The sequence below is a fragment of the Zingiber officinale genome, chromosome 2A (assembly GCF_018446385.1).
Source record: "Zingiber officinale cultivar Zhangliang chromosome 2A, Zo_v1.1, whole genome shotgun sequence".
Lineage (NCBI taxonomy): Eukaryota > Viridiplantae > Streptophyta > Magnoliopsida > Zingiberales > Zingiberaceae > Zingiber > Zingiber officinale.
Genome location: NC_055988.1, coordinates 78,423,892 through 78,450,804, shown reverse-complemented (window position 1 = coordinate 78,450,804; position 26,913 = coordinate 78,423,892). Strand labels below are relative to the sequence as shown.

Below are 26,913 nucleotides of genomic sequence, written 5' to 3'. Positions count from 1 at the left end.
AATAATATAATTGAAACAATTTTAGGCAAAATGACTATAACATATCATAATTAATCAAAATTAAACAATAATACTGAAATAAACTATTTTTGGAGCCCTTTTAATTTTTCTTTCTAAAAGAGGATTCTCGCTTGATAATAAAAAAATACAAAGAGGTCATTTGATTTCTTTTATTAAAATAGATTTTATTTTAAAAATTATTTAATTTTCATATTTATTTTTTTTTAAAAAAGTAAAATAAAAAAAAACAAAAACGAGCAGGGCTAACTATTAGTTTTTTCCTTTTTTAATGAGAAGGGGTAAATAAGTATTAGTTGTTTTGGTCTAACGGCATGTGGTGGTGGTCTTATCCCACCATGGTGACATCCAACCGTAGGAAGACACGTGGCACATTCCGCCCTCGAACGCGAAGAAATACAGCAGTAGGCAGAAAGGGTGGCCGCGCACGTGTCGCGCACGGACTCCCCCGTCTTGGGTTTCTTTATAAAGGCCTCCCCGGCGAGCTCGTGTAGCCCTCCGCCTCTCCCTCCGCAGTGACGATGGCCGCTGTCGCTGACGACGCTACCATGGACGCCGTCCAGCGGCGCCTCATGTTCGAGGACGAGTGAGTCTCTCTCTCTCTCTCTGCTCCGTCCCCTTCGATCCGCGCGTTTGATGACATAGTGTCTCGCCTCGATCCTGCTGCTTTATGGCTCTTCCGATTGTTCATTTTCCGTATGAGCTTGTTTCCACCTTGTTTTGCTAGGTCTGCGGTTGTTAATCAGATTAATCGCGTTTTTAGATGTGAGGTAGTTGGCGATGGGGGTTGGAAATTATTGACTATATCACTGTAGCTCACTTTCTGGAGGAGTTACTTATGTGCTTCCATAGATCTAGGATTAATGGTGAATCTGGGGAAATCTGATTGATTGTGCACGGTATTACATTTTGAAATGAATTGGCGGAATAGATCACAACGGATCGGATTAGAAGAGAGGATGCAGCGACGAAAGTACTCAAATAAAGTATAAAGAGTTAGATATGATGGACTTTTCTTTTTCAATTACCTCGTTTCAAAGATAGTATTATCAGTACTCGTTCCATATTTATTTTTACTAGATCTTTGCTTTTTGTATTGATTTATTCATATTACTGTGAATGAATGGACCTTGTGTAAAATATTTCTAAAAAGTTGGATATAATCTGATACTTTTGTTTCTTGAGCTTTAGTAATATCCTTCTCTAAGGTGAGCTAACTATACTAATTACCAAGGTTTACATTCTTGTGCTGTGCTGCCTCTAGTGTTGTCCTTGTTAGTTGTTTGTAAAGCTTGTCTGATCTCTCATGTGCTAGATCTGTGATTTCATGGTTGCAGATGTATCTTGGTGGATGAGAATGACAATGTCATCGGACATGAATCCAAATACAACTGTGAGTAATGGTTTTGATACTCCTAGCTGATTTCGCCATCTATGTTAGTTTTTCAGTAAATTTTCTTAGATTACTAGTCAGAATATAAAATGTCTAAATTGGACTATTAAAACATTGTTAGTTTTTCAGTAAATTTTCTTAGATTACTAGTCAGAATATAAAATGTCTAAATTGGACTATTAAAACAAACCCTAAAATATCCTAGCCCTAAAATAGCTATTTCAATGTTTCATCCCCTTTGAACTATTCTTCTCTGGATTCCTTGCTTCCCAGCTTTCTGCCAAATTCAATGTTGGCCATAGGTTTTTTGGATGCCTGATAGGAATAAACTCATCCAACTGCAATATGCATGATTATTTTTGTTGGTGTTGATTATTTTGGATCCTGGATTGATTTCTCATCTCGTGTTTCTAGGCCATCTGATGGAAAAGATTGAATCACTGAACCTGCTTCATAGAGCTTTTAGTGTTTTCCTATTCAACTCGAAATATGAGTTGCTACTTCAGGTATGCAATCAACAACTGTGTCACTTACGCTAAGCCTCAAGTATTCATATCTAACTAAACTTAAATAGGTTTTACTGGAAATCAGTTCAGTCTTGTTTAATCATCTACTTCCATTTTATTAGTTTTCCATTGTTGGTGTTGTTTATTTACATAATGTCGGAACACTTCATCCTTTTATAAATGCTGAGACATTTTAGTTGTAACTTTTAACATGTAACTCAAGAACCTATGTCTTAAGAATATTTTTAACATGGTACTCAAGAATCGTGTTTGTCTCAGTAATATGCATCCTCCAAATCTCATGTTAGGTTGTTTGGGCAGTTGAATCCAATTGTGTATGCAAACTAAGACCTATTAAGAATATAAATATGTAAATTAGTGTTCTTTTTTTTATCAACTCAAGTTGTCATGCAAAACACCACTATTTACATCTCTTGTTATCATATCTTGGTACTTGCAGCAAAGATCTGAAACAAAAGTAACATTTCCTCTGGTTTGGACAAATACCTGCTGCAGTCATCCGCTCTACCGAGAATCTGAACTTATTCAGGAGAACTACTTAGGTAATATTCATAGTCACCTTCAGTCCTCGAAACTATGTATCCTGACTTTCTCTGTGGCAGGGGTTCGAAATGCTGCACAAAGAAAGTTGCTGGATGAGCTAGGCATTCCTGCTGAAGATATACCTGTTGACGAATTCATTCCTCTCAGCCGCATGCTCTATAAAGCTCCATCCGATGGAAAATGGGGGGAGCATGAGGGTATGTCATGTCTATTGGCCTTCGCTTAGAATCCACTACTTGATATACTGATTCTGATGGATGTTCCTCTTGCCCATAGTTGACTACTTGCTTTTCATCGTCCGTGATGTGAAACTGCTGCCAAATCCTGATGAAGTTGCTGGTGTGAAGTACGTGAACCGAGACCAGCTGAAGGAGCTGCTGGGGAAGGCAGATGCCGGCGAGGAGGGTGTCAAGCTTTCTCCATGGTTCAGGCTGGTGGTTGATAACTTCCTAATGAAGTGGTGGGATCATGTGGAGAATGGCACTCTTCTGGAGGCAACTGATATGAAAACGATTCATAAACTGGTTTAGGAGTTGTCTTTCGTAGGTGCTTTACAGTACCTGCCTAATTGTGTCGAGAAAGTTACTGCATTCTCTTTGGCATGTCGTCCATCCCTCGGACTGAGTTGTAATAAGGTTTTTAAAACCATGTCAAAGTGTCTCTGAATCATTTGGCATTCTTGTTCGCAGGGAAATGATCCTGCTACTTAACAATGTTTCTATTCCTTATCGAAACAAGTTGTGTTCATCTCCAACCTTAATTAATGAACTCTACGGAAGCAGGGAAGGAAGTCGGTACCCATGGAAGCCCCTGCGGCTAATCAGAAACTTTGAACAAAAGCTTTCATAGCACATAAAACTCACAAAGCCAAGTAGGAGGGTACAAAAAGTAGTCAGGAAAACACAATAGAGATTTACAAAAAGGATGTTCGTAAATGATTTGCTAGCTTAGACGTTAAAAGTTTATGAAGCATATTCGTAAATGACGAATCAACTTCACTGCTAAACCTATCGAGTAAAGCAGATTTGTGCTTGAGAAGCATCAACAAGGAAATGAATAGCATGAAGAAACTAAAATTGTTCACTTGGCTACACAGGGAAAATAGACAGAAGTGAGCAACTTCTAAGCTGTAGTAATTTCCGGTGTGATAGTGCTTGGGGTCGGTATCAAAGCCAACATTTGGTTTTTAATTATACCCATGCAGGTCTCGATCTCCCTGTAGATCGGAAGGTTGTGTGGAGAACACGGTTGCAAACTCGCAAGAGCAGAATCGAGAATCTGGGCAATCTCGGCAGGTGGGTACTGTCTCTCTGTACAGATCTGCACAAGCAAATGCAAATTATGGGCATACAATTTGAATTGAACAATCATTATGAAAGTATTAGGAGAATTTTATTGAGGAGCAGAAAATATTTAATAGATGAGTTGGTATGGAAATACAGCAAAGAAACTACGGGATCGATTCAAATGCGATGAATTTTGAATTTCTTATCAATTTTATACGTAAAACTTTAAATGTGTCTCGAATATAACCTACCCCTAGCCCCTACAATTACGGATGTGATGTAGAAGTAAAGCACTCAAAGGAGCAATAAAAGAATCAGGGTTCGAATACAAATGGGATGAATATCCTAGAGGTTGGCTTTTGAGTGTGCATAAACTATGCTCGGCGAACAAGGGGGGATGTTTACCTCCAAAATTAGGTGGGAAATCTTGTCCTAAACCAGCATTAGGTATCATTAATTTTGTTGAAGTACATGCGGTGCCATCCTGTTAAAAATAAGAAAATGTTTGGACGATGGTTGGATTGTAATATAATTGGTGCAGATATGAGTAATCATGGCAACAACTAAGGGTTACTATCTAAATATTCTCTTGATTACGAGAGTTGTTTCAGATCTGGTCAATTTTAAGTTTTGCATCAGCTTTATACAACATTGCAATTCGTGAATGATTAATCGTGTCGACGTATACCTGATATGCCATCAAGTTTGTAGTTTTATGTCGACATGGATGGTTGCAGCAGAAATGAGTGAAAACGTCATCTGCTAAGGATTTTTTTAAAAGAAAAGATTTATACCAAACACAATAGCTTAGCGACAACATTGAGGAACTGAGCCTCCATCTGCAAATCTTTTCTACCAAGGCAAATCTCGAAACATGACCTTAGCAACTGCATCCTATGGTCGTCATCGCCAGTTGTCCTAGCTATAGAAACTAAGAGTTACTTCTTATCTAAAATATTCCCTTAAGGGTTGTTCCTGATAGTGTCAACAATATCGAATGAAGAAACAATAACCCACTTTTGATACTCAACAATATCTCATAAAAGGGTCAATAAACAATATCAAATGTGTGCATGCCTCAATCAGCAACTTCACAAGAGAGAATAGAATAGGGGAGCAAACATTTTATCACTGATGGAATATGAAACAATGGCAGGCGAACTTTTAGATGTCTTACAATAAATCAATCTTCCAAACCTCATTTTAGTGTGGATTAAGTCTGCTAGAAACAACATACAGAAAGAAATACTAAAATTATTAGACAAGAAATGAAAGAAAATTAAATCCTGATTTTTGTTTGCGTTAGGTGAAAACTTGATGTATTCTACAATCTAGGCAAACAAGTGGCAATAAGAAAAAGAAAATATTTTTTAGATACTGCCAACAAAATTTACCTGGATCATAAACAGGGTAGATACACATGACGATATTAGCTCAGAAGGAATTTGAGGATCAGCATCGGATGAATGATTGGACTTTGGACTAACTGTTGCTAAGTCAAATATCCTTCCTGTATGCTCTGGATTGCCAGCGTTGCTATGTCCAGAATTAGGAGGCCCTTGTACAGCACCCATACTAGAAACAGAATTATTTGCTAAATCTAAAGCCATTCCAATTTTATTGAAGGCATCTTCTCCTTCCTTAAGTGTGCACATTGCCTGGGAAACAAATCAAAGAATATCAGTAGAAACTTGAAAGGAGAAACTAGTGGCTAGGCCACAAAGATGAAAAATAGTTCAATTGAAGTTGGACAAACATCTAGATGATAAAATATGTGATGAAGCCAACCTACTACCAAGAAAAAAGAGGCCACGAAGGAACAGTGCACATTAAAGCATCAAAATACCTTGACTGCTGCGTCAACCATCGTCCTTGCTTTTCGCTTTGAAGATTCAACAATTTCCACTACATGAGATCCAAATTCTTGATTGAGAATAGCAGATGAATTGTAAGTTTCTGGAAGTCCAACAGATCCAGAATTTTCCATTGGCCTATTCCATGAAGGCATTGAGTTACCATGGTACGTATTACGCTGTCTTAAAGAGAGCAAAGCAGAAGCAACCTAAAGCCCGAAGAGGCTAAAATTCAGTTTAAAGAAATTCCAAAATCAGCATGCCAATTAGATTAAGATTTTGCAAAAATCTGACCTGATCATTAGCATCACGTAGCTGAATAAGCACCATAGCATACTGCCTTCTGAAATGCTCCAAATCTTTTATGGTGTCACCATCCTGTTGCTTTTCAGATACTTCTTCGTTCATATTCCTCAATTCCTTCAAAAGAGCTTCCTGTGAATGCATCAGAGCCCATTAAATTCATAATTACTAAAAGCTAGTACATGTTAAGAAATGAATTGGAATTTGGATGAGCTTCCAGTACAGGAATTGTGACAAGCCAGAATCAGGTAGATAATTTACAATTAAATATAATTATTCAACTACAATGTCAGGTGGTCATTATGATTCTAGATGAGAAATGGTAACATATTTATAGAATGTGCTTACAATGGCATCCAAATTATCATATTGGCTTTATGTCATTTTGGTTCTATTCAAACATTGAAAACTAAAAATTTTGAATGGACATCAGAATCAAGGGTAATAAACTAAGACAGCATTATTTGTTCCTTGTTGGAGTTTCAGTCCCTAGCTGAAATGGTTTGAATTTAATATTTTGCCATGCTAACATATAGCACACTTTAGCATGCGTTGAAGCATGCCTATGTGAATTCAAATGAATTTCCCCTTTAATCATTTTCTAATTCGCTTATTTGCTTCTAAAAAGCAAAATTAGATAATCAATTCAATTAAAACTTGATTGTATTTGGTCGTGTTGACAATCAACACTTTAAAATGTATTTAAGCATTTAAAAATATCAAAGTGAATTTAAATGAATTTTATTCCTTTATATCCTCTTTTACTCAACTTTTTTACTTCTAACATAAAAGGTAGCAGTTGGATACAACAACAACAACAACAACCACCACCAAGTCTTTTCCTACTAGGTGGGGTCGGTTGTATGAATCCTTTTACGCCATTGAGCTCTATCTCCTATTATATCATCATCTATATTTAAATAAATTTTATCTTGTTTTATTGTCGCTAACCAAGTCTTTTTTGGTCTTCCTCTTCCTCGTTTGATATGCATGTTTATCATAGTTTCACATCGCCTAACTGGAGCATTTATTGATCGTCTAAGTACATGTCCATACTATTTTAAACGTGTCTCTCGGAGTTTTTCCTCAATAGAAACAACTCCGACTTTCTCTCTAATGCTCTCATTTCTTATTTTGTCCATCCTCGTATGTCCACACATCCACCTTAACATCTTCATCTCTGCAACTCTTATCTTCTGCTCATGTGCTCAAGTCATAGCCCAACATTCAGCTCTATATAACATAACAGGTCTAACTGCGATTTTATAGAACTTACCTTTAAGTTTAAGAGGTACTTTACGATCACATAAAACACTCGACGCTCCCCTCCATTTCACCCATCCTGCTTGTATTCTATGTAAAACATCTCTCTCAATCCCTCCATCGTTTTGCAAAAATGATCCTAAATATTTAAATCTCTTAGTTCCGGGCAACTCGTCCTCTCCTATCTTAACAATTGTTTCATTACTTCTAATATTGTTAAACTTAAATTCCATATATTGCTAAACCTTTCCCTTCTAGTGTTTCCCTCCAAGATTCTAATTTAGCATTTACTCCTTCACGTGTTTCATCTACCAAAATAATATCATCTGCAAACAACATGCACCACAGTACTGTGTCTTGAATGTGGTGAGTTCGTCCATAATTAGTGTAAAAAGATAAAGACTTAGAGTTGATCCTTGATGTAACCCTATCTTTATTGGAAATGTTTCAGTTACTCCGCCTGAAGTCTTTACTCCGGTCGTTACATTCTCATACATATCCTTAATTAGTTCAATATATGTTACGCTAGCACCTCTCTTTTCTAAAATTCTCCATATAATTTCTCTTGGGACTCTATCATAAACTTTTTCTAAGTGTACTATATGTAGATCTTGTTTTTGCTCCCGATATTTTTCAATTAATTGCCTAAGAAGATGTATAACTTTTATTGTCGACCTTTCAGGCATGAACCCAAATTGATTTTCTGTCACTGTGGTCTCCTTCCTTAATCTTTTTTCTATTACTTTTTCCTAAAGTTTCATAGTATGACTCATTAGTTTAATACCCCTATAGTTTGCACAATTTTGTACATCTCCATTGTTCTTATATAAGGGAACTAGAGTATTTATCCTCCATTGATCAGATATTTTTTTCGTTTTCAATATCATGTTAAATAATTTTGTAAGTCATTCAATACCTTGTTTCCCTAAGCCCGGATAAAGGAGGAGGGTTGCATTAGGTTGCCAGCCAGCGTCAAAACTATGGCAAATATTCAATGAATAGCAGTTGGATACTATATTAAATTAATTATGTTTTGTACCAGTCCATGACAATTCTCCATCTATAAAAGCATATTGAGATGAATTTAGATGGTTTTACTACTTAATTTTCTTTCACTACAGTTAGATAGTCAATGAATTGGAAATTTTTTTTATAGATATAACAAGAATCTTCATTATCATTAATCAAACATTTGAATTTATTTTTTTTTAACACGTGAATGTGTCAAATCATGTTGAGTGTTGACATAATATACTACCTGTAGCATGAAAGACATTACTTGTATCCGGTAGTATTAGGTTTCAATACTAAAATAGTAAATTTCCTGCCATGCCTCTTCAAAAATGTGCCACATAAAATAACGTGATTGGCTTCCTTGCCCCCAATGGTCCTAGCATATCAACAAGTTTCACACGCTACAATATTACCTTTAATTCAACCTTTTTTTCTGGAAGAATGACTTTAATAGCAGGAAGTTAAAAGCCTAATAGCACAAGGTCACAGAATCCCCTATGAAACCAAGTTCTTCATTAATCTATAATGATAGTTACAATGAAACTAATTAACAATTGTCTCATTTTCACTATCTTCTTTAATGATTAAGTTTGTCAATCTAAGATGTGTTTACTCTAGGAGCTCCTTAAGCCTTCTTAAAGTTGGTATTGTTGTTAATAAACAACAACTATCCGCATTGTGTTTTACAACAATTTCTTACACTACACTATCTATATATGCACAAGCGTCTATTAAACTTGTGAAATATAACCTTACTATTATGGTAGAGTAAGAAGTTGATGATACTCATTTATGTTGGTAATGCCTATCTTCTTTAAAGATTAAGTTTGTTGATCTAGGATGTGTTTACTCTAGGAGCTCCTAAGCCTTCTTAAAGTTGGTATTGCTGTTAATAAACAACTATCCGCATTGTGTTTTACAACAATTTCTTACACTGCACTATCTATTAGACTATATATGTATAAGCGTCTATTAAACTTGTGAAATATAACCTTACTATTATGGAAGAGTAAGAAGTTGATGATACTCATTTATGTTGGTAATGCCTATCTTCTTTAAAGATTAAGTTTGTCGATCTAGGATGTGTTTACTCTAGGAGCTCCTAAGCCTTCTTAAAGTTGGTATTGCTGTTAATAAACAACTATCCGCATTGTGTTTTACAACAATTTCTTACACTACACTATCTATTAGACTATATATGTATAAGCGTCTATTAAACTTGTGAAATATAACCTTACTATTTTGGTAGAGTAAAAAGTTGATGATACTCATTTATGTTGGTGATGACTAACTATCGTGTATCAATGTTATCCCATATAGTCCTCACTACTTCTTGCATGAAAGAATCAATATCATCATCACTTGTAGTAGTTGTTAATATAGATCCAAACTAGAAATTTCATAGAAAACAAATTGGAGGTAGGATACTAGGGATGGACTTTTGGAAATTGAATACCATGCTATCTATATCAATTAAAGTGGAAAACTTAGACATGCTCTGACTAATGGATTTCTTCTCCATCATGCAAGTATCATTTATTCTTGTGTGCTTGCTACCCAATTCTGGAAATCCAGGTTAATGTCCAAATCTATTGGATATTTTTATCTTATAGAATGAAAGAATCAGCCAAGTTCACCATGAGATGAGGCAACTTGAACGTTCACATTTTTTACTTAATGTTGTAACAACACTTGAATTACTTCCACTAGCTCCAACCATGCCGCAACTATACCACATATCTGGGTTATAGTGATGTATATCTAGGGCAGCATGAAGAGTGACTAAATATTCTGAGTAAGCTGTAATATCATTACCACAACCGTTAAATTCATCATAAGATGGATCAAAAAAAAATTGTGTATATACTCTCTTTTAGTTGCTTGCCAAGGATTGAAAAGTAAATAGTGTGCCTTCACATTTAGAATATAATAAGAGGCCGAGAAGGAATTGTTTCAAGTCATGCCACTTAAATTATTGAATCTGAATCATAATAGAATGACTATAGTATTGAGAACTGAACAAACATACAAAGAATCGAGATAACCTTTTTATCAAGAGCACGTGATAATTCAGCAAGAGCTCTTATATCAGCTTCTCTTTCCTGAATTTGTGATAGAGAACAGGGTTGATGATACATGGCCTGCTGTGCTGCAACAGCAACTTGATTTACAGTAGCTTTAGCTTGCACAATGGCATCTAATGTGTCCCCCTGCCAGAAGTTCATTGTCACTCACTAGCCTTCTAGAATGCTTCAGATTATAGAACAGATATAGTGAAAAGGGGTAACCTTGGCCTGTTTCATTAGTGTATTCATTTGATAACTAGTAGCAGAAGTAGGGGAGCTCCCACCACCAATGTCAAAACTCTCATTAGGATTAAGTCTCATAGAACTTCCAGTTCGCCAATCCTTGGTACAATCGTCTAGTTTTAGATCCTTCAAACTATTGCTATGTCTGCTGAGACCAATATTCCTTCTCAATGCTTCAGGAATGTTTACAAAGGGATTCAGTGGCATGCAGTCAATATCCTGAAAAATAAGAAAGAATAGATGCATGCCATTCAAGAGTCAGTGTTATCCCTATTGAGGGTAAAGAATTATGTCTATGAGAAGAGATTTAAAAAAACACTCTAAGCGGCCAGACAAGTATATGCATGAAAAAACCATTTAGCGTACTTCATATAAAATAATGCTCTGTATGTGACCACATGAGGCATTTAGGAAAGTCAATATTCACATGCTTATGTGCTTGAGTCAATCAAATAGCTTGAGTCAATCAAATAGCTTGAGTCAAAATTAGTCAAATAAAAAATGGTTTGGTGAAACTAGCATGCAGCCGATTACATAAAGAGTGAGGAAAGTGAGAAATGTGATAATGAGTCATTTAATGATGAGTAATGATGACGTTTTGCTAGATAATTCTCCTAAACAGCATCAATTCATATAACTATTATTAGCTATAGTAGTGAATAATGTAGCTAATAATTAAACTTCTCGGAAATTCATTGATAATGATATAGTTCTATAATGGTTGAGTGACATACTGAGCCTATGAGGACAGTGAAGTGTATCTTTCCAACACAGTGCAAAAGGCACATCCATCCTCACATGAATTCTAAAAAATAATATTTCTCATTGAAAATAATATCAACCTATGTGAGGAAGAGGTACAGATTGAATGGATATATCTTACAGAATTAGAGAAATTATGACTGAACCAATGGTAGAAAAAGAAATTGGAGGATAAAAAATTGACTAGTAAAATGGAGAAAAATCGTGCAGTCGAGGGGATTGAAAGAGAAAAAGATGAGGTCAACTGGTGGTATGGCCACAAAATGATGATGAGTTAGAAATTGATGGAATGTGAGCTGATAATCACTTGAAAATGAATGAACCGCAGATTACACCAGAGTTATAAATGTCCTATATGCTAGGCACTTGGGCAGTATATCATCAGCACAATCCAAGTCACAAGAATATGATGTTCCATGATGCTGATACAGCACGATAGCAAATTGACATCTTGATTTGAGACTTTTGAGTTGCAGGGAAAAGAACATTTTATCAGCAATAGCAAATAGTTGTCAATAATAAGGCAGGAATAGCAGTACTAATTCACCTACTACCAATTTCAAGCATGTTCAATAAAAGGATGAAAAGCCTCAAACCAATCATTTTCAGAAGAAAAAAAAAGATTTCATCCATCAGTCCAAGCTATGTTGAAGCAGGAAAGTAGAAAATTATTTTGCAGTGACTAAGAAACATACTTTTAAAGTTTATATAGTCTGCAACTCAAGCCAATCAGCAGAAAAAAAAAAGAAAGAGACAGCAATTTATCAAAACAGACTAGATAAATAATGTTAATTAACCAATAGAAAATGCAGTGACGAATTACCATAACAAATTCAACGCCTAACTCAGGACGATCAAATTGAATCCTGCATCTACTCTGGTCAGCGGTCAAAACACTTCCATCATGAAATTCTCGTGTTTTAGGGTGACAAGCAACGACCCGTTGACCTACTGATAAAGGGCGAGCTAGGTCTGGAGGAAGACCTTCTCTAAGACCAGCTCGAAGATCAGTATAGTGTGCCCTAACTGATTCTCTATACTGCTCAAGCTTCTCTCTTTCTTCCTTCAAAAATTGTTCAGAGAATCGCCGTGGTTTTCCAAGAGAACTGAAATTTGAATAAAAAGGTTATAGACTGCAATCCAAATAAAGAGAGTCAGTTTAAGACAAACCTTCGTATGACACCCCACTCCACACGAGTTAATCTAGGTATGTGTCCTAACCTCACATGATTCAAATACTCCACAAACTCACTTTTGGCAAACCATGGATAATCAATAGCACTGTAAAACCACTCAAACATACACCATCTCCGCAGAATTTTAGATGACAGACAATGAGAAAGTTTTCCCTGAAATGAAATAAATAGAACATTATTTCTAGGAGTAATATTTGTAAAAAGAATATATTGACCAAGAGTATACAAGTACCTTAAGCTCAAAAGTGCTGCTGGTGGCATGAGAGAGTTTATCAGGATGATCGGCCACACCATTTGGTTTAAAATCCTTCCAGGCCAATGCTTTTACCAGGCTTATCTTGCGACGATTTCTCTGTGTCTTAAGCAATTTACCTTGGTTTTCAGTGGCAGCATGAGCCACTGTTTCACTTAAGTGAATAGCAGTTCTTCCAGCATCAACCGGAGAAGAGTTCTCTGATGGTTTAACAAACTTGTCTTGCCTAACCACTGGAACAACTTGACTTACTCGTTTACCCTTTACGATGAATCTTTTTCCTTCTTCAGCAGAAACCTAATGAACATGGTTATGACAGCATAAATACAAATCATACAATTTCAGCAAAAATATAGACACAGGAGTGGAGGCATCTATGTAATCAACCTCAAATAGTCATGACTAACATGGTAGTTTGATGATGAGAATGATAATGATATATAGGTGAGCAGATATCTAATTTGCTTGGTACTGCATATATTGCATATATGTTTGATGCAGAAGGCACAATATATATATATATATATATATATATATATATATATATATATATATATATATATATATATAACTTTGAAGATTTAGAAATAAAAAAAAAAGTATTGAAAAACAAAAAGCTGAAGAAAGGCAAATTACCTCCATCCTCTGTGATTCACTTTTCTGAGGGTCATTTAAGAAATCAAGACATGGAATCTGCAAATGGTAAATAAATAAGGAAAGAGAATAACACATTTTGCATCAAAAAGAAACTTAAACTATTATTAACTGAATAAATCAGATAAATATGAAAATACTTAAATGATGACAGATCTCATACTTTTGAAGCAAACATTTTTGGTTTTCTTTTCTCTGTTAAACCAATGCATTGTTGGGCTTGAAGATTCATGTCAGCAATAGCTTTTGCATCAGGCTGTGAGCTCTTTGAAGATTTAGAGCTTTTCCTGGAAGGCATGTCAGAACCAACACTTGAAGGATTCCGTCGCTCCCTTTTCCCTGAAACTTTAGCCTTATCTCTATGGTAATTTAAGGGTAACAATTCAGATATATTAGGCTTCTCATCCATATCCATATTTTTTTGTTCTTCTTGAACCTTGGCAGATGATTCTACACATAAAAAAGACACACAAGAAACATAATGATCCATCAGTAAAAATGAAATTCAAGAAAATGCACAAGAAACAAATGGATATGAATCCTCTATAGATATATAGGTGTACGTACATTTGAATTAGATTAGACTAAATAAGTAAAGGTGAGAAGCAAGATTTCAAGTGTGCAAAGTAGGAAGCTAAAAGGATGCCAATGAGTCATCATGTCTAATATTATACTTAGAGAGCACATAATATATGAAATAAAAAATAAGTAGGAACTGAATGAGCAAGGACCAAATGTTGTGGTAGTTCCATGTCAGATCTGTGCGCACAATAACCAAAATGGCCCTAATTCATGACCATGTCGATGACACCATCCCAAATGGCATCCAATCCATTCAATATGGCAAGTTGGGGCATAATCTTTTACTAAGACCATTATCAGTTTGTGCACATTGAAATTGTTCTACCCTACCATCAACAATTGCTTGGTCTAGTGGTAGGCAAGCTACATCTCCAGAGTTTCACCAAAGGTCGGGGTTCAAATCTTTATAACAACACAATTGGGAGGATTTAACCTTGTCACTCTTGCTTCAAATGGAGAATTTACATCTACTGTGCTTTGGGGACACATCGTGATCAAAGATTTAAAAAAAAAAAAGAAATGCCCTGCCTCTTTTTCGGTACTGCTGGGTTATGCATAAACTTCAGTACGAGTGAATTCATCTAAATTGGACACAAGTCTTTTAGTGGGCATCGACAAACAAAGGCTAACTTCCTTGGTAGTTCAATCCATGGAAAACTTCTCATCTACATACTCTGGCATCACTCAAAGACCACCAAGATATCCAAATTGAGAGAAAGATGTGCTTATATCCTTCTTTTCCCGTCCATACTTCCAGAGAGAATATGCCTAGAGGAATTATGGATTGACAGGTATTTGGAACAAGAGAAACAACCAGACTCCAGAAACAAACAGTGTCATCCATCTATGTTTTTGAATGGATCGTCAAATACTCCTACTGGATAACTCAAATAGTGGTCCATATCCCTAGAAGCACATTGCATTGTTATGTACGAATACCACATTCTTCAACAAAAGTGATAAACCAATGGATTCCATTACATTAAAAAACAATGATTGGAGTTACATGCAAACCCATAAAAGTAATTCAATTCAATCTATGGATAAATATTTTCAACTAATTTAAGCATAATATATTAAATTGTTAAGGTAAACATGCAGTTTGTTAGAGAGAAAATGAAAGGGAAAGGCCAAAGTTTGGAAACTGACCAGCTTGAACAGCAGACGATGGCAGCAAAATGTTAACAGACAAATCTGCTAGTGTCTGCAAAGCATCCAGGGCAGTGTTCTCATCTGCCAACAAAAACCATATGGGTGAATGTCCATTACCAACTAGCATAGCATCAAATGATAAAAAACGAAATTAAAGGAAGAAACGGGACGCAACACAAATGTTGGAATGAGTACTATACCTAAAGTTAGCAACAGAAAGATTTTACGTGATGACTTTGTAGCAATGTTAACAACAGAAAGATTTTACTTGAAGACTTGTAGCAAAAGATGTAAGCTTTACTTGTTGATACTTCTAAATTTATAAATAACAAAAAAATCAAAAAAGGCATTTTCATCGAGTTAGTATTTATCATGTTGATTCCTAATGATACAATGTGGGTTTTGACTTATAACAAAATTTCATTTGAAACGAAAAAAAAAAAAAAATGAACTCACATGCTTATGGGTCATGGCCACTAGATAAATATGTTAGTATGCATTGTCACATCCCTATATTCAGACTACAGCCAAACAATAGTGAATAAAGTATTGTGAAGTGTGAACTAATATGGAAGAGAAGGAGAGGGGGAGGAGGAGGTGGTAGCAGGAAGAGAAAAGTAAATGAGAGGTGGAGATAGAAAAGAAGACGAAGAATTCTCCAGAAGAGTCCTTGATATCATCCAGTGGCCTAGGATAGCAGCAAATGGCTATATCCTCTGTCAGCATCATTTAAGGTCTGTTTACTTAGATGGAAGATCTGAGGGGAGGAGGGAAAGTGACACAAAAGATGTACAACATGATAGAGTACACTATCTATGATTTTGTAATCCTTCCCCCTCCCACCCCCTTACTTCTAGTCCAAGTAAATCGACCGTTAGAGAAGGTCATATGTACTCTCTGATTCAGATCCACCCAGAGTAAAATGCAGGAACTCTCATAATATTGAGTTAAGACTATCACTCAACATGGCTCCAATCAAAAAGGCAGACGTCTTAGGATAGGCATGAACCAAGACTTTCATACATGGATGAGGCATGGTCAAGCAAACATTAAAGACATTCTTAGTTCAAGGAAGGTAGATAAGCATGTATAATGTATCATAATCATCTGCACCATTTCAATTCATTACAATAATGATATCATGTTTATTCCAACAGTTTGGTATCGGCTAAATGAATCTTGTCCATTCAATGGGCTCTATGCAAGACTATATTACCAGTAATATTCAAATCAATTTAATATTATTAACATAGAGCCTAATATTCAATTTATCAACGAATGCATTAGTACAACAGCAATCAAAATATAAAGTAGAAACATACTGTTGCAATTTCTAATATGTCAACCTATAAAACACCTATATTAATGTTAATTTAGAGAATGTTCAGACTCATGAACCCAACTAAGGAAATGGATAACTGTCTCGAACAATGATAGTATATAGAAAGACAAACAAGGGCAGTTTGACCGGAACCTCCAAAAAAGAGTTGTCGGCTTCTTTTCTTTGATGATCCACTAGTGGGTTTACTGTCTCTAATCTCCATGTCTTGTTCATTTTTTATTTTCTTGACACTTGATCCTTCCTCGGTACCACTGCATGCCTCCCTATCATCATCAATTTGAAAGATTTCCATATCTAGGTTCCTTGATCTTTTTCCTTGATGTTTCTTCAACCTTTTTGGAGCTCCAACAGTTCCTTCACCTTCATTGCCGTCTCTATTAAAATATAAATTCTCAGCTTCCCTACTACCTAAACTAGCTTCATGACATTCACCGTCCATTTGAACACTGATTAATTTGGACCTGTCTTTCTCCATTTCAGCACTCTAGATTCATAAAAGAGACTGATTCAAAATGAATGCAAAACCAAAGCAGCAAGATGGACAATACAAGCACCAACTACCTTTTGTTCAGTACTTTTAATTGTAGAAGAATTTGAATGGTTGACCCTCCTTCCAGGTGTTAGAGACACTTGTGGAGAGCCATAGCCACCTCCTCGCAAAACCTCTGTCAAAGCTATAGCTGCAACATGAGCACCTTCATCATCAATAGAATCGACTTCTGCCATCGAAGACTGTTTACTCATATATGTTGGTCTTTCCTTGTCATCTTTGAGATACAGATTTGAAACAGGAACACGAGGAGTCCTTTTTCCAACAGCTCGAGGCTGATTGCCAGAAAATAGATCTACAAATATTTAAAATCGATTTAATTCATCTAATGAAAAAAAAAGTCATAGGAATGCTCCCATGCAAAAAGGAATCAGGTACACATGATGACTTGAAAAATCAAGCATAAAACAAGAAAGCAAGCAAGTCCATTCGCCTATTTCCTATATCACAAGTGTGAGATTTTGTTTACAGAAGTTTCCTTAAGGGTACAATTTTCATTAAGCAGTCCATGATAGAAGCATTTGTTTTTGGTGCAATAACTCATAGTCTCTATCCATAGGATATGATAAAGAAAACCTTGTTTGGTAGGTTCAGAAGGGTAATTTCTGAAATAACCATATTTCGACAGAAAGCATCCAAGATTCTGAAACACCTATTAATGATAGTGGTCAATGTAAGAAAAGAAAGACAGCAAAACTTTGGAAGGTTAGTCAAATTAATTGTTGACTTACATTGTGCTCGACAGGTATAATTTAGGAAGTGGAAGACTTTAATACTTGCATTTCAAAAGACATGTGCATCAAGACATACATACAAATTAGAGACATAAAAATATTCATCATATTTTTGTCATTTTCTCGTTATTCTTCATGTAATAGATATTATAATGAACAAATATTCATCAATATTAATGCTTGCGCATTTGGCACCACATTTTGACTCTAACATATCCTAGTCCTCTTGATGTAATTTCTCTGATCCTCATAAAAGATAAAACCCAAATTCCAAAGGTGATTTCTGTGGAAGTATATTCTTCAACACTTCCTTTTAAAAAAGATAGAGAAGAAAGTAGACTTTCTCCCTCACAAACATAAGGTTTTTTATACAGAAAATATAGAAGCATGAGATGGAAAAACTGCAGTTATTAGAATAGGGCATTCAGATATAAAGTGTTTTATACACCAAAAAATTCTTCTCACTCAATGAGACCTACATTTATAGAGAACTTTTGGTTTTTTTGTTGTTGTTGTTGGTTAAAAGGAGAGTCTTGGCGCAACAATAGAGTTGTTGATGTGTGACCTTGTAGTCACAAGTTCAAGTCGCAGAATCAGCTTCTTGCAATACAAGATAAAGTTGTATATGATAAATCCAATGTGATCCAACCCTTCCCCGGGATCCCACATTGGCGGAAGCTTCGAACACCAAGCTGCCTTTTGTTGTTGTTGTTGGTTAATGAAAATTGACCCAATTTATATGTTTGTCGTAAAATAGGAGTAAAACAAAACTCTTAAAATGTAAGGATCTTTGCTAATGTAACTATGTTATCTATATGTTAAGATTTCTAGATTTTGTGGGCATTATTTTTGAGCTTTCACTTAATGCAGTTATGGACAACATATCTCCCTAATCCTACATTCAAGCTAAATTATCGGAGCAACATAATTGACATGATATTTGATTTGTCACTCGCAACGTATTACGAGGCAATGTGAAAATCCTAAAGCATTACTTAATTACTCAGAAAAGTACAATCATACTTTTGCACTTAAATATATGTGGGTGTGTGGGTGTATCTAAGTGAATAAGTCACAAAAAATGAAAATGAATACTCTTTAGAGATTTTAGAGGTGACTAGAAGAAGCCAAATCCCTGGTTGGAAATACTTTGGCAAATATTTTCTCTCCCAGCTATCTTTTTTGAGGAAAAACAGCATGCTGAAACTCCATTTTAATTAAATTGCTGATGCTTAATGGATGAAAAAAATACATTGAGCTAATATAGAACAATTTCTGAAAGCATGAAATTTACCTCCAGAACGCTTCTTCTTCAACAAAGATAGGCATCCATATCTTGATGACACTGATTGATTTTGCAACCTATCAGGAGAGTACCCATCAGAACCTTTGGAGTTAAGCCGAAATTTCCCCCGGCCACGCTTCTGAGGCTTTTGAGATGTTCTTGCTACATCATTTCTTTCTTGATCACTATTGTTTCCTTCCTGTTTATTGATGGTTATTGGCTTTAGATCACAGAGGCCAACAAACTGAATGCATGGTAAAATGAGCAGAGTTCAAGAACTGAGAAGTCATAATAAAAACTTTACAGAATCTACAAAAGATTGAGGCAACCAAACAAAAACAGCAAAGAAAACACTATTTCAACTGCATGGTACACAAAAAACAGGACCAGCAAAATACGAAGGCATATTTCATGAAGATCCAACAAAAACAAGAAACAAAACAAGAGACAGAGAGGAGAAGCTGTGATGAAATCATGAGACAAATATATATGTGTATATATAGGTATATAATGTTTATATGTAGATATATAATGTTGTCTCGTAGCCTCCAACCCACACTTTTCCACTTTTTACAAATGATGATAATAATAACAGGTGCTTCAGGAGAGAAATATGGCATAGCATTCAATGTGAATATAATCCCTTTATATAAAATCACTTTCAAGACCTTTGTTTTATCAAAGGCTAATGAAATTCAAGACTATGATTCAAAAGCAGTTATTCTTCTTATATAAGGGAAAAGTAGAAACCATCTATGCCTAGTCTGCTTGCAGCAAAAAGAGCTGCAATCTTATCATTTAAGAAAAAAACTGGTCATTAAAGACAGCAAAATCAATGGTTTCTACGAAGAACAATGATTCCAGGATTCAGTCAGAAACATAATACTCCTAGACATTGGATAATTACAGCAATCACTGATGGAAAAAGAATGTTGAGAGTTCTCTAATGATTGTTGGTTTTGTTTGAAGTAAGATCATTTGTTGATGACTAGTTAATTAGTTAAATGACATTTTTATCAATCATTTCATTAAGAAATAGAATAATCAAGGCATTTGATTCTAAATATGCTGTATCAGGTTGTCAAGTTGAATGATAATATGATGCTATGTTACTCCTTGAGTCAGGTTCACAATTTTCAGTGAGTATCACCTACACAGTCAGTCTCTAATTACCAGTTAATTTAAAATTACATGATAAAATCTTCAAGCTTACCAGATTATTGTAGTGATCAATCATCATTGCAGTCAATCCAGCTGCAGTCGCTGTTCCTTCTGGAAGGGATAAATATGCCTGATCCATAAAAAATGTTAAAGATTAACCAACATAACCTGTAGTACACTGTCTTTCTCTATGTATAATAATACAAAATATAATAGAGAAAAAAATGAATGTCAAAAGAATCAGTTGTATTTCAAAAAAAAAAAAAAAAAAAGAAGAAGAAAGAAAGAACCAATTCCAACTAAAGCCATTGATTGCTTATTATTAAATAGAACTTTTCTAAAAAAATGGCAGTCAATAGCCTACATCCTCCTGCAAAAATTGATGAGAGGGATGGAAGCATCTTGTGCATTGAGTTTTCAATAAGAACGATAAAGATAAATCGTGTTACAAGTTCTAACCAAACTGAAAAATTGTGGAATTTAGTTTCAGTTTCATTCTCTAGTCGATTTCAACTAGTTTTATTACTAAATTTTATATCTGAGATGAATGATGTTATGTTTTTTGTTTTCAGTCATTGCAGAAAACTGAAAAGCCGACATTAAAAGCATGGGCAGCTTAGACAAACAAATACAACAGTGGGATTCAATATAGCTTTGTGCAACCATACAACATGATCTTTATTTTCTAAGATGAAAAGAAATCCACTAGTCAGATTCTGGTAAAAGATAAAAATATTTTTCTAATTGTTCCTTAAAAAGTTCAGTAGGTGTGAAGTCAAAATGAATCCAAATTTTCTCAGCTACCTTAGATCAATAAACAGAAACTTGTTATCTTGTGTGACACCAAATTTTTCTTTATACAGATGTGACGGAAATAATAACAATGAGGCTATACTCATATAAGATACTATGACAGTTCTATCCCAAAATGTTGCCTTAAATCAAGAAAATCAAGTCTATGGATGATTAGAAAAAATGATTCCAACAGGCTATGCTGCCAGAACATATTGTGAGTTCTTAAAGGATATTTATAGCGGCAGCAGAAGCCTCACGACAAGAAATTCAACATGCAAAGTTAGAAAATATAAAATGGAAATGGGAATTAACTTTAAGGACCAGACCAATGGCAATCTAAACAACATGAGACCTAAATTGAAATGATTGTCCAGGTTTGGTAGACAATAAATCTATGACAATTAATAGTACAATACGAGACAGACAGATTGCTTGTCTAAACAATTTAAATGCAGAATATTATTATAGAAGTGCAAATGCATGATGGATTTTCACTTTTAGCAAGAGGAAATCAAGAAGTAATACTTTGTTCATGTTGTAAAGAGCTTCTGACATATCTGATGTTCTGTTACGTAAGCTACCAGCAACCTGGAAATCAAATATGAGACATGTTACATCCAAGAGATCATAAAACATTCAAAGGATACCACAACTCAGCTGATCACAGTTGCATGATATTACGATTCTTCTACTGTTTCAGAGAGGGAAAAGTGCATACCTTTTTCCAATCTTTCCCATACTTACGGTAATTTTCATAGAAATGTTCAAGTTCATCCTTGCTCCATCGAGAACCTAGCATATCAGACAACTTCCTTTTCTGCATTTTCAAGATGTCACATGATAGCTTAATAACTGACAAACTGCCAAACTAAATTAAATTGCAAACAGAGTTGCCAAAAAAAATACAATATTTATGAAGTATTTAATAAAATTCCATTTCCCACAACATTCTTATTTGCAAAATGCAATAGCTGTTATTTTTCTAGAATTAGTAGAATATCTCTCAATTACTTAGTAACCTTCTTCATTTCTCATAAAATTCAAGGTTGTAGCTCGCTGATGCCTTTGCTATAACGCCAACATATATCTAACAGTGAAGTGGGATCCATACAAAATTGTTTAGTCTTGGTTCCTCAATAACATGGGAAATTCTCAACTCGGGTTTCTTCCTAGACATGAGTGGTTGATGCTAGGTTAGGTGCCTCTTGTGAATAGCTAGAAGAAACTAAGGGCTATACAATATTCACTAGGAAAGATTATATAAAAACTTCATCAGCAAACATAATCAATTTGCCCATCACAACCAACTTTAAGTAATGAGGGGATAAGTGAGGGAGGTGGTGAAATGCAAAAACTTCCTCATCTGCTCTGATTGCAAAAAGTGCCCATTCCATTGCCTGAACTCGGTTTGGCTAATGCCATTAATTTCCATTCTATTGCTCTAATTTCAATTATTAAGAAGTACAAATTATTTGATCTTAGATTTATATATTCCCAGACCAAGGAAGTTAACAGTTGCCTTTCATGTATCAAAGAGAAAATGAAAGAAATATTTGCTCAATTTGATATGACCTGAGTGAAACAAGAGAATATTCAGATAATGCTAGAAGAGATTTTTATTGAATCAAATGGGGGAGGCAATCAAAGCAGCTATTGTAAATAATTGTCTTGTTCACTGGGAGTTGCTCCACATCTCTGTCTTGACTTCATTCAGTCTCATCTCTGATTGTATTGGATATTTTCTGTGAGATGTGCTACACACACTTTATTTTCAGCATTGAAACTTTCATGTTTTAAATGCTTATGACCACTTGGACTTTTTTTTTATGTGCAATCTTATTTCATTTATGCTTGTATGGTGAAATTTATGGTTGTGTGTCATTTGTTGCTAATTTTGATATCATTTCTTTGATCATGTTATATATGATGTTTCTATACTTGCGATCATGCTATGATTTTGTTATTTATGTGAATTTTTATTCATGTTAGCATGATATCTCTTTGGTCATTTTGTTGTTTGTCAAATGGGGAGAAAGATAGGGGCTATGCTAAGACTTATTTATCATGATTTGTTATCTTATCATATCCTCTACACGATTTCTGTTTTTTCTATCATTTCAACTATTAAGTAGTACAAACTATTTGGTCTTGGATCCAAGAAACATGAATGCATCCTCAATAGCCTCCAAGGCATAGCCGAACCGGTAACCATGTGGCAGATTTGCAGCATGAGACAAGGGTTGAATCAAGGCAAAGCCATGGAAAATGCCCTCCCACATGGGGGTCTGCTTGTTACCTGATTTACCTGTGTGTATTTAGCCGTGGAACCAATGATACTGGGTCGCTTGGAGTGAGCGATATCACCTTTTGCAGCATGAATGCATCATGATATATTGAGTTTTACAACTCGTGCATGAAATTTAGAGTCCTGTGGTCATTTTTCACTCAAAAAGATACAACTATCAGGAGTCATCTTATGATGCAAGAAGGGAAAATATAGGAAAGTATTCCAAGAGATACATCTTAAGATATATGAAATCCAGGAGAGTGTCTCAAAGAGAATTAACTGATCTTGCTCTTATCATGGAGAAGAAGTAATTTTGAAATCCCTCAAGATATGATCCTTGAGGAAGTGATGAATTTGCCACATGCAAGTAAAAATAAGTACCATGTAACTAAAATTATAGGAGAAAAGATGTTTTCCAGTGACTTTGCAAATGAACAAAATCTTCCATGCCATGATATTAGGCTATTCATATTGAATCACATTCTGTTTCTATAACTTGCTTCACTTTTTCTATTAAATTTATAAAAGCATTTGAAAGTGACATTTTGAGGATAGTGATTTGATCAGATAGTGACAAACCATCTAACTGATGAAGCAGATCTATTGAACTAAACAATGAGCTGCAGAACAAGGAAAGGAGAGAAAACTTACTCGTTGCCGGCTTTGCTTTGGATGTGTCTCATCCTTCTCAGGCCACTCTTCGAAATCCTTAGCAAAGTTCCTGTTCACATTTCTCAATTTTCTGGTTGAAGCCATTGAAATTTCTTCTGTTGCCCCTGAACATCATCAGTAGATACATAATAAGGTTCATTCAAAGTGCCTTACATTAGCAAGGTAAATGTTATGTAAGTGATTCAAGAGTAGACACATTTCCATTTGAAATGGGCATTCTAACTGAAAACAGCTTCAAATTAAACTAGGCTTTGATTAAAGAAAACAAATGCATAACGATGTGAATAATTGGAGGAGTAAATCATCTTGCCAATAAGACAAATCAAAAACCTTATTTTGAGGAGGTAAAAACCACGGAAAAAGCAATTTAATATACATATAAAATAAATAAAACGAAATCCAGTGATACAAAACTGATTCAAGAGAGAGAGAAAAAAAAAAAGGGTACACATATCACAACCGATAAGTCACATATGAATAACATAGAGAAGAGAACGACATGAAGTTCAGAGTCCAGAGCCTCCACATAGTATGCTACTGACAATATATAGTACCAAAAGCAAACAAAAATATCAGCAATGACAGGCGAGCAGCTCGGGAATAGCAACAAAAACGAAACTTCGCCACGCTGATCTATCAGAAAAACAATTCCGAGAGCAATTCAAATAGTCTAAAGATAAGGCAAAAAAAAAAGAAGAGAGAAAATTAAATCTTTTTCAAAGGGAAACAAAATTTTGGGGCGCTGGTAGCGGGCGAGAACATCGAAGGAAGTTTGGGGAAAGGAACAGGAGTCGAATACGGTATCAATTAAGACCTCAGAGACGTGATCCGAAGTGAGAGCATACGAAATATGAAATCCACGAGGGATCTTCACTTACACTTCCGACTTCTGCGACGACAGCCACGAGATCGAGACACGGCCAAATTCGAGCAAACCTTTGGGCACACCCGGAGAGATAGGGGCGAGGGAAGCAGCGAGGAGCTCTCGAGGCTCGTAGGGCGAACGGAACGGCTTCTCCGGCGGCAGGGCGGGGCAGGCGACGGCTGGCGGCGATGCGCGAGGCGAGCAGCGCCTCCTTTCCGCTCTCCTCCGCTTTGCTTCTCTTCGATGGAATCGGCGGGTGCGAGAGCGAGACGGGGAGGGAAGGGGGAAAGGAAATAAAGGCAAAAAAACAATAGGGTATGGACGGTGATGGGTAGCTTTAAGATTCGTGCGGGCTCGTGATTATTTCAAAAGATCTGCTGCTGTTGCTGCTGCCACTTGCAACTGGTTCAAACAATCGAGAAATCATTTCGTACCACAACTTCGCACCCACCATCCACCTTGCTCGAATTTGGCAATGCGGTAAAGACACATGGCACGGCCATCCAATGGTCTCAGTGAGTAGGATGGTTCGTTTGAGAGCTGAGTTCGCGACGAAATTAAAGGAAAGCGGTAACGATTTTGAATGTCAAACTGGCGTGGTCGTTTAGTCGTTTCGGCGAAGGCACGCGAGACTGTTGACCTCTCGCACCGGAGCCTCCCCTACAAGCACTACCGTTCTTCGAGAGACTTTGCCCGGCTCTTCACAAGGCATCGTGGGCTAGGTAACAAGACAATGTATGTGATCCGGTTTGAGATCGAGGGATGGGTTAACTCACATGAGATCGTACCAACTGTATCAGTTGCAATTAGATCTAGCTTCTCCAATCGGATGGGCTTTCATTGAATCGACTCTTAGCAAGTCGGTGTTTAACGGCAAGGGCGGATTCAGGATTTAACTTTTGGGAGGCCAAAACCCTTGTCACTATATTCACCGTCTGATTGTGCTAGCGAATTTAAAATTAATTACATATTCAATAAAAAAAATTAAGTTTTCTATTAGTAGTTTGATATCAATATCTCGAAGCTATGTCTTGTTGAATGTGGAAAAATCCACTATCTAGAGTTAATTAAGGGGCGTTTGATTTAGGAGAATAGGAGTGGGAAATAGGAATGAGAATCATTGATTGTCATTGTTAATGTTTGGATTATAGGAATAGGAATACAAATAAGGGAATGAATCATTGAAATTGGATAATAACTCATTCCCATATATCTCCCCTTCAATAAGTCATTACCCTATTTTCATCAATCAAAATATTCCCTTATTCCAAAAATACCCTTAACCTAAAACTAAAATTTGCTCCCTTAATATTAAATATCAAAATATATTTATTTATTTTTTCTTTCATACCACTTCTCTCTTCTTTTTCTCTCTCATCATATTTTTGCACAATTTCTCTCTCCTTAATCTCTCCTATCACACTCTCTTTCTTTTTTTTCTCATTACATTTTCTCTCTCATCATACTTTCTCTCTCCTCAATCTCTTCCATCGCACTCTCTTCCTTCTTTTTTTCTCATCATACTTTCTCTCTTCTCAATCTCTCCCATCACACTCTCTTTTCTTTTTTTTTCTCATCACACTTTCGCTCTTATCACACTTTCTCTCTCCTCAATCTCTCTTGTCACACTCTCTCCTTTTTTTCTTCAACACACTTTCTCTCTCATCATACTTCCTCCCTCATCATATTTTCTCTCTCCTCAATCTCTCTCCCATCACACTCACTGTTCTCTTTTTTTCTCATCATACTTTCTCTCTCATCATACTTTCTCTCTCACCATACTTTCTCTTTTCTCAATCTCTCTCATCACACTCTCTCTCCTTATTTTTTTCTCATTACATTTTCTCTCTCTTCATCCTCTCCCATCATATTTTCTCTCTCATCATGCTCTCTCCTATCACACTCTCTTTTCTCATTTTCTCTCATCACACATTCTCTCTCTTCATTCTTTCTCATCACATTTTCTCTCTCATCATACTTTCTCTCTCATCATATTTTTCTCTCACATTCATCTTTCTCTCACATCTAATTTTTTTTCTTATTTTCCTTTAAGAGTAAAAAAGGAAATTTTGATTTATTCCAATAGAAAATATGCAACTAATAAAACATTACTT

General features: G+C 35.6%; 2 protein-coding genes across 3 annotated transcripts; one reads left to right on the top strand and one right to left on the bottom strand.

Moving 5' to 3' along the window:
- Window positions 1–453: 453 nt before the first annotated feature.
- LOC122041289 (isopentenyl-diphosphate Delta-isomerase I-like) lies at window positions 454–3,235 on the top strand. The gene is made up of 6 exons (XM_042600929.1): window positions 454–604; window positions 1,356–1,411; window positions 1,826–1,917; window positions 2,378–2,480; window positions 2,541–2,678; window positions 2,758–3,235. Exons 1-6 carry the CDS (start codon window positions 540–542, stop codon window positions 3,009–3,011), a joined length of 708 nt encoding a protein of 235 aa, XP_042456863.1. The 5' UTR covers window positions 454–539; the 3' UTR covers window positions 3,012–3,235.
- Window positions 3,236–3,309: 74 nt separating this feature from the next.
- LOC122041288 (protein ALWAYS EARLY 3-like) lies at window positions 3,310–25,092 on the bottom strand. Of its 2 annotated transcripts, none has more exons than XM_042600927.1 (20): window positions 24,813–25,092; window positions 23,914–24,038; window positions 21,694–21,792; window positions 21,501–21,563; window positions 20,233–20,310; window positions 19,029–19,263; window positions 17,012–17,295; window positions 16,583–16,934; window positions 15,106–15,189; window positions 13,538–13,824; window positions 13,357–13,413; window positions 12,700–13,017; window positions 12,442–12,620; window positions 12,095–12,377; window positions 10,489–10,728; window positions 10,246–10,410; window positions 5,915–6,055; window positions 5,614–5,829; window positions 5,162–5,425; window positions 3,310–3,801 (listed from the first exon to the last, which is right to left on the bottom strand). In XM_042600927.1, exons 2-20 carry the CDS (start codon window positions 24,016–24,018, stop codon window positions 3,604–3,606), a joined length of 3,648 nt encoding a protein of 1,215 aa, XP_042456861.1. In that variant the 5' UTR covers window positions 24,019–24,038; window positions 24,813–25,092; the 3' UTR covers window positions 3,310–3,603. The 2 variants fall into 2 exon arrangements, with proteins under 2 accessions (XP_042456861.1, XP_042456862.1); XM_042600928.1 differs by having other exon boundaries at window positions 19,029–19,218; window positions 24,813–25,091.
- Between the last annotated feature and the right edge of the window lie 1,821 nt (window positions 25,093–26,913).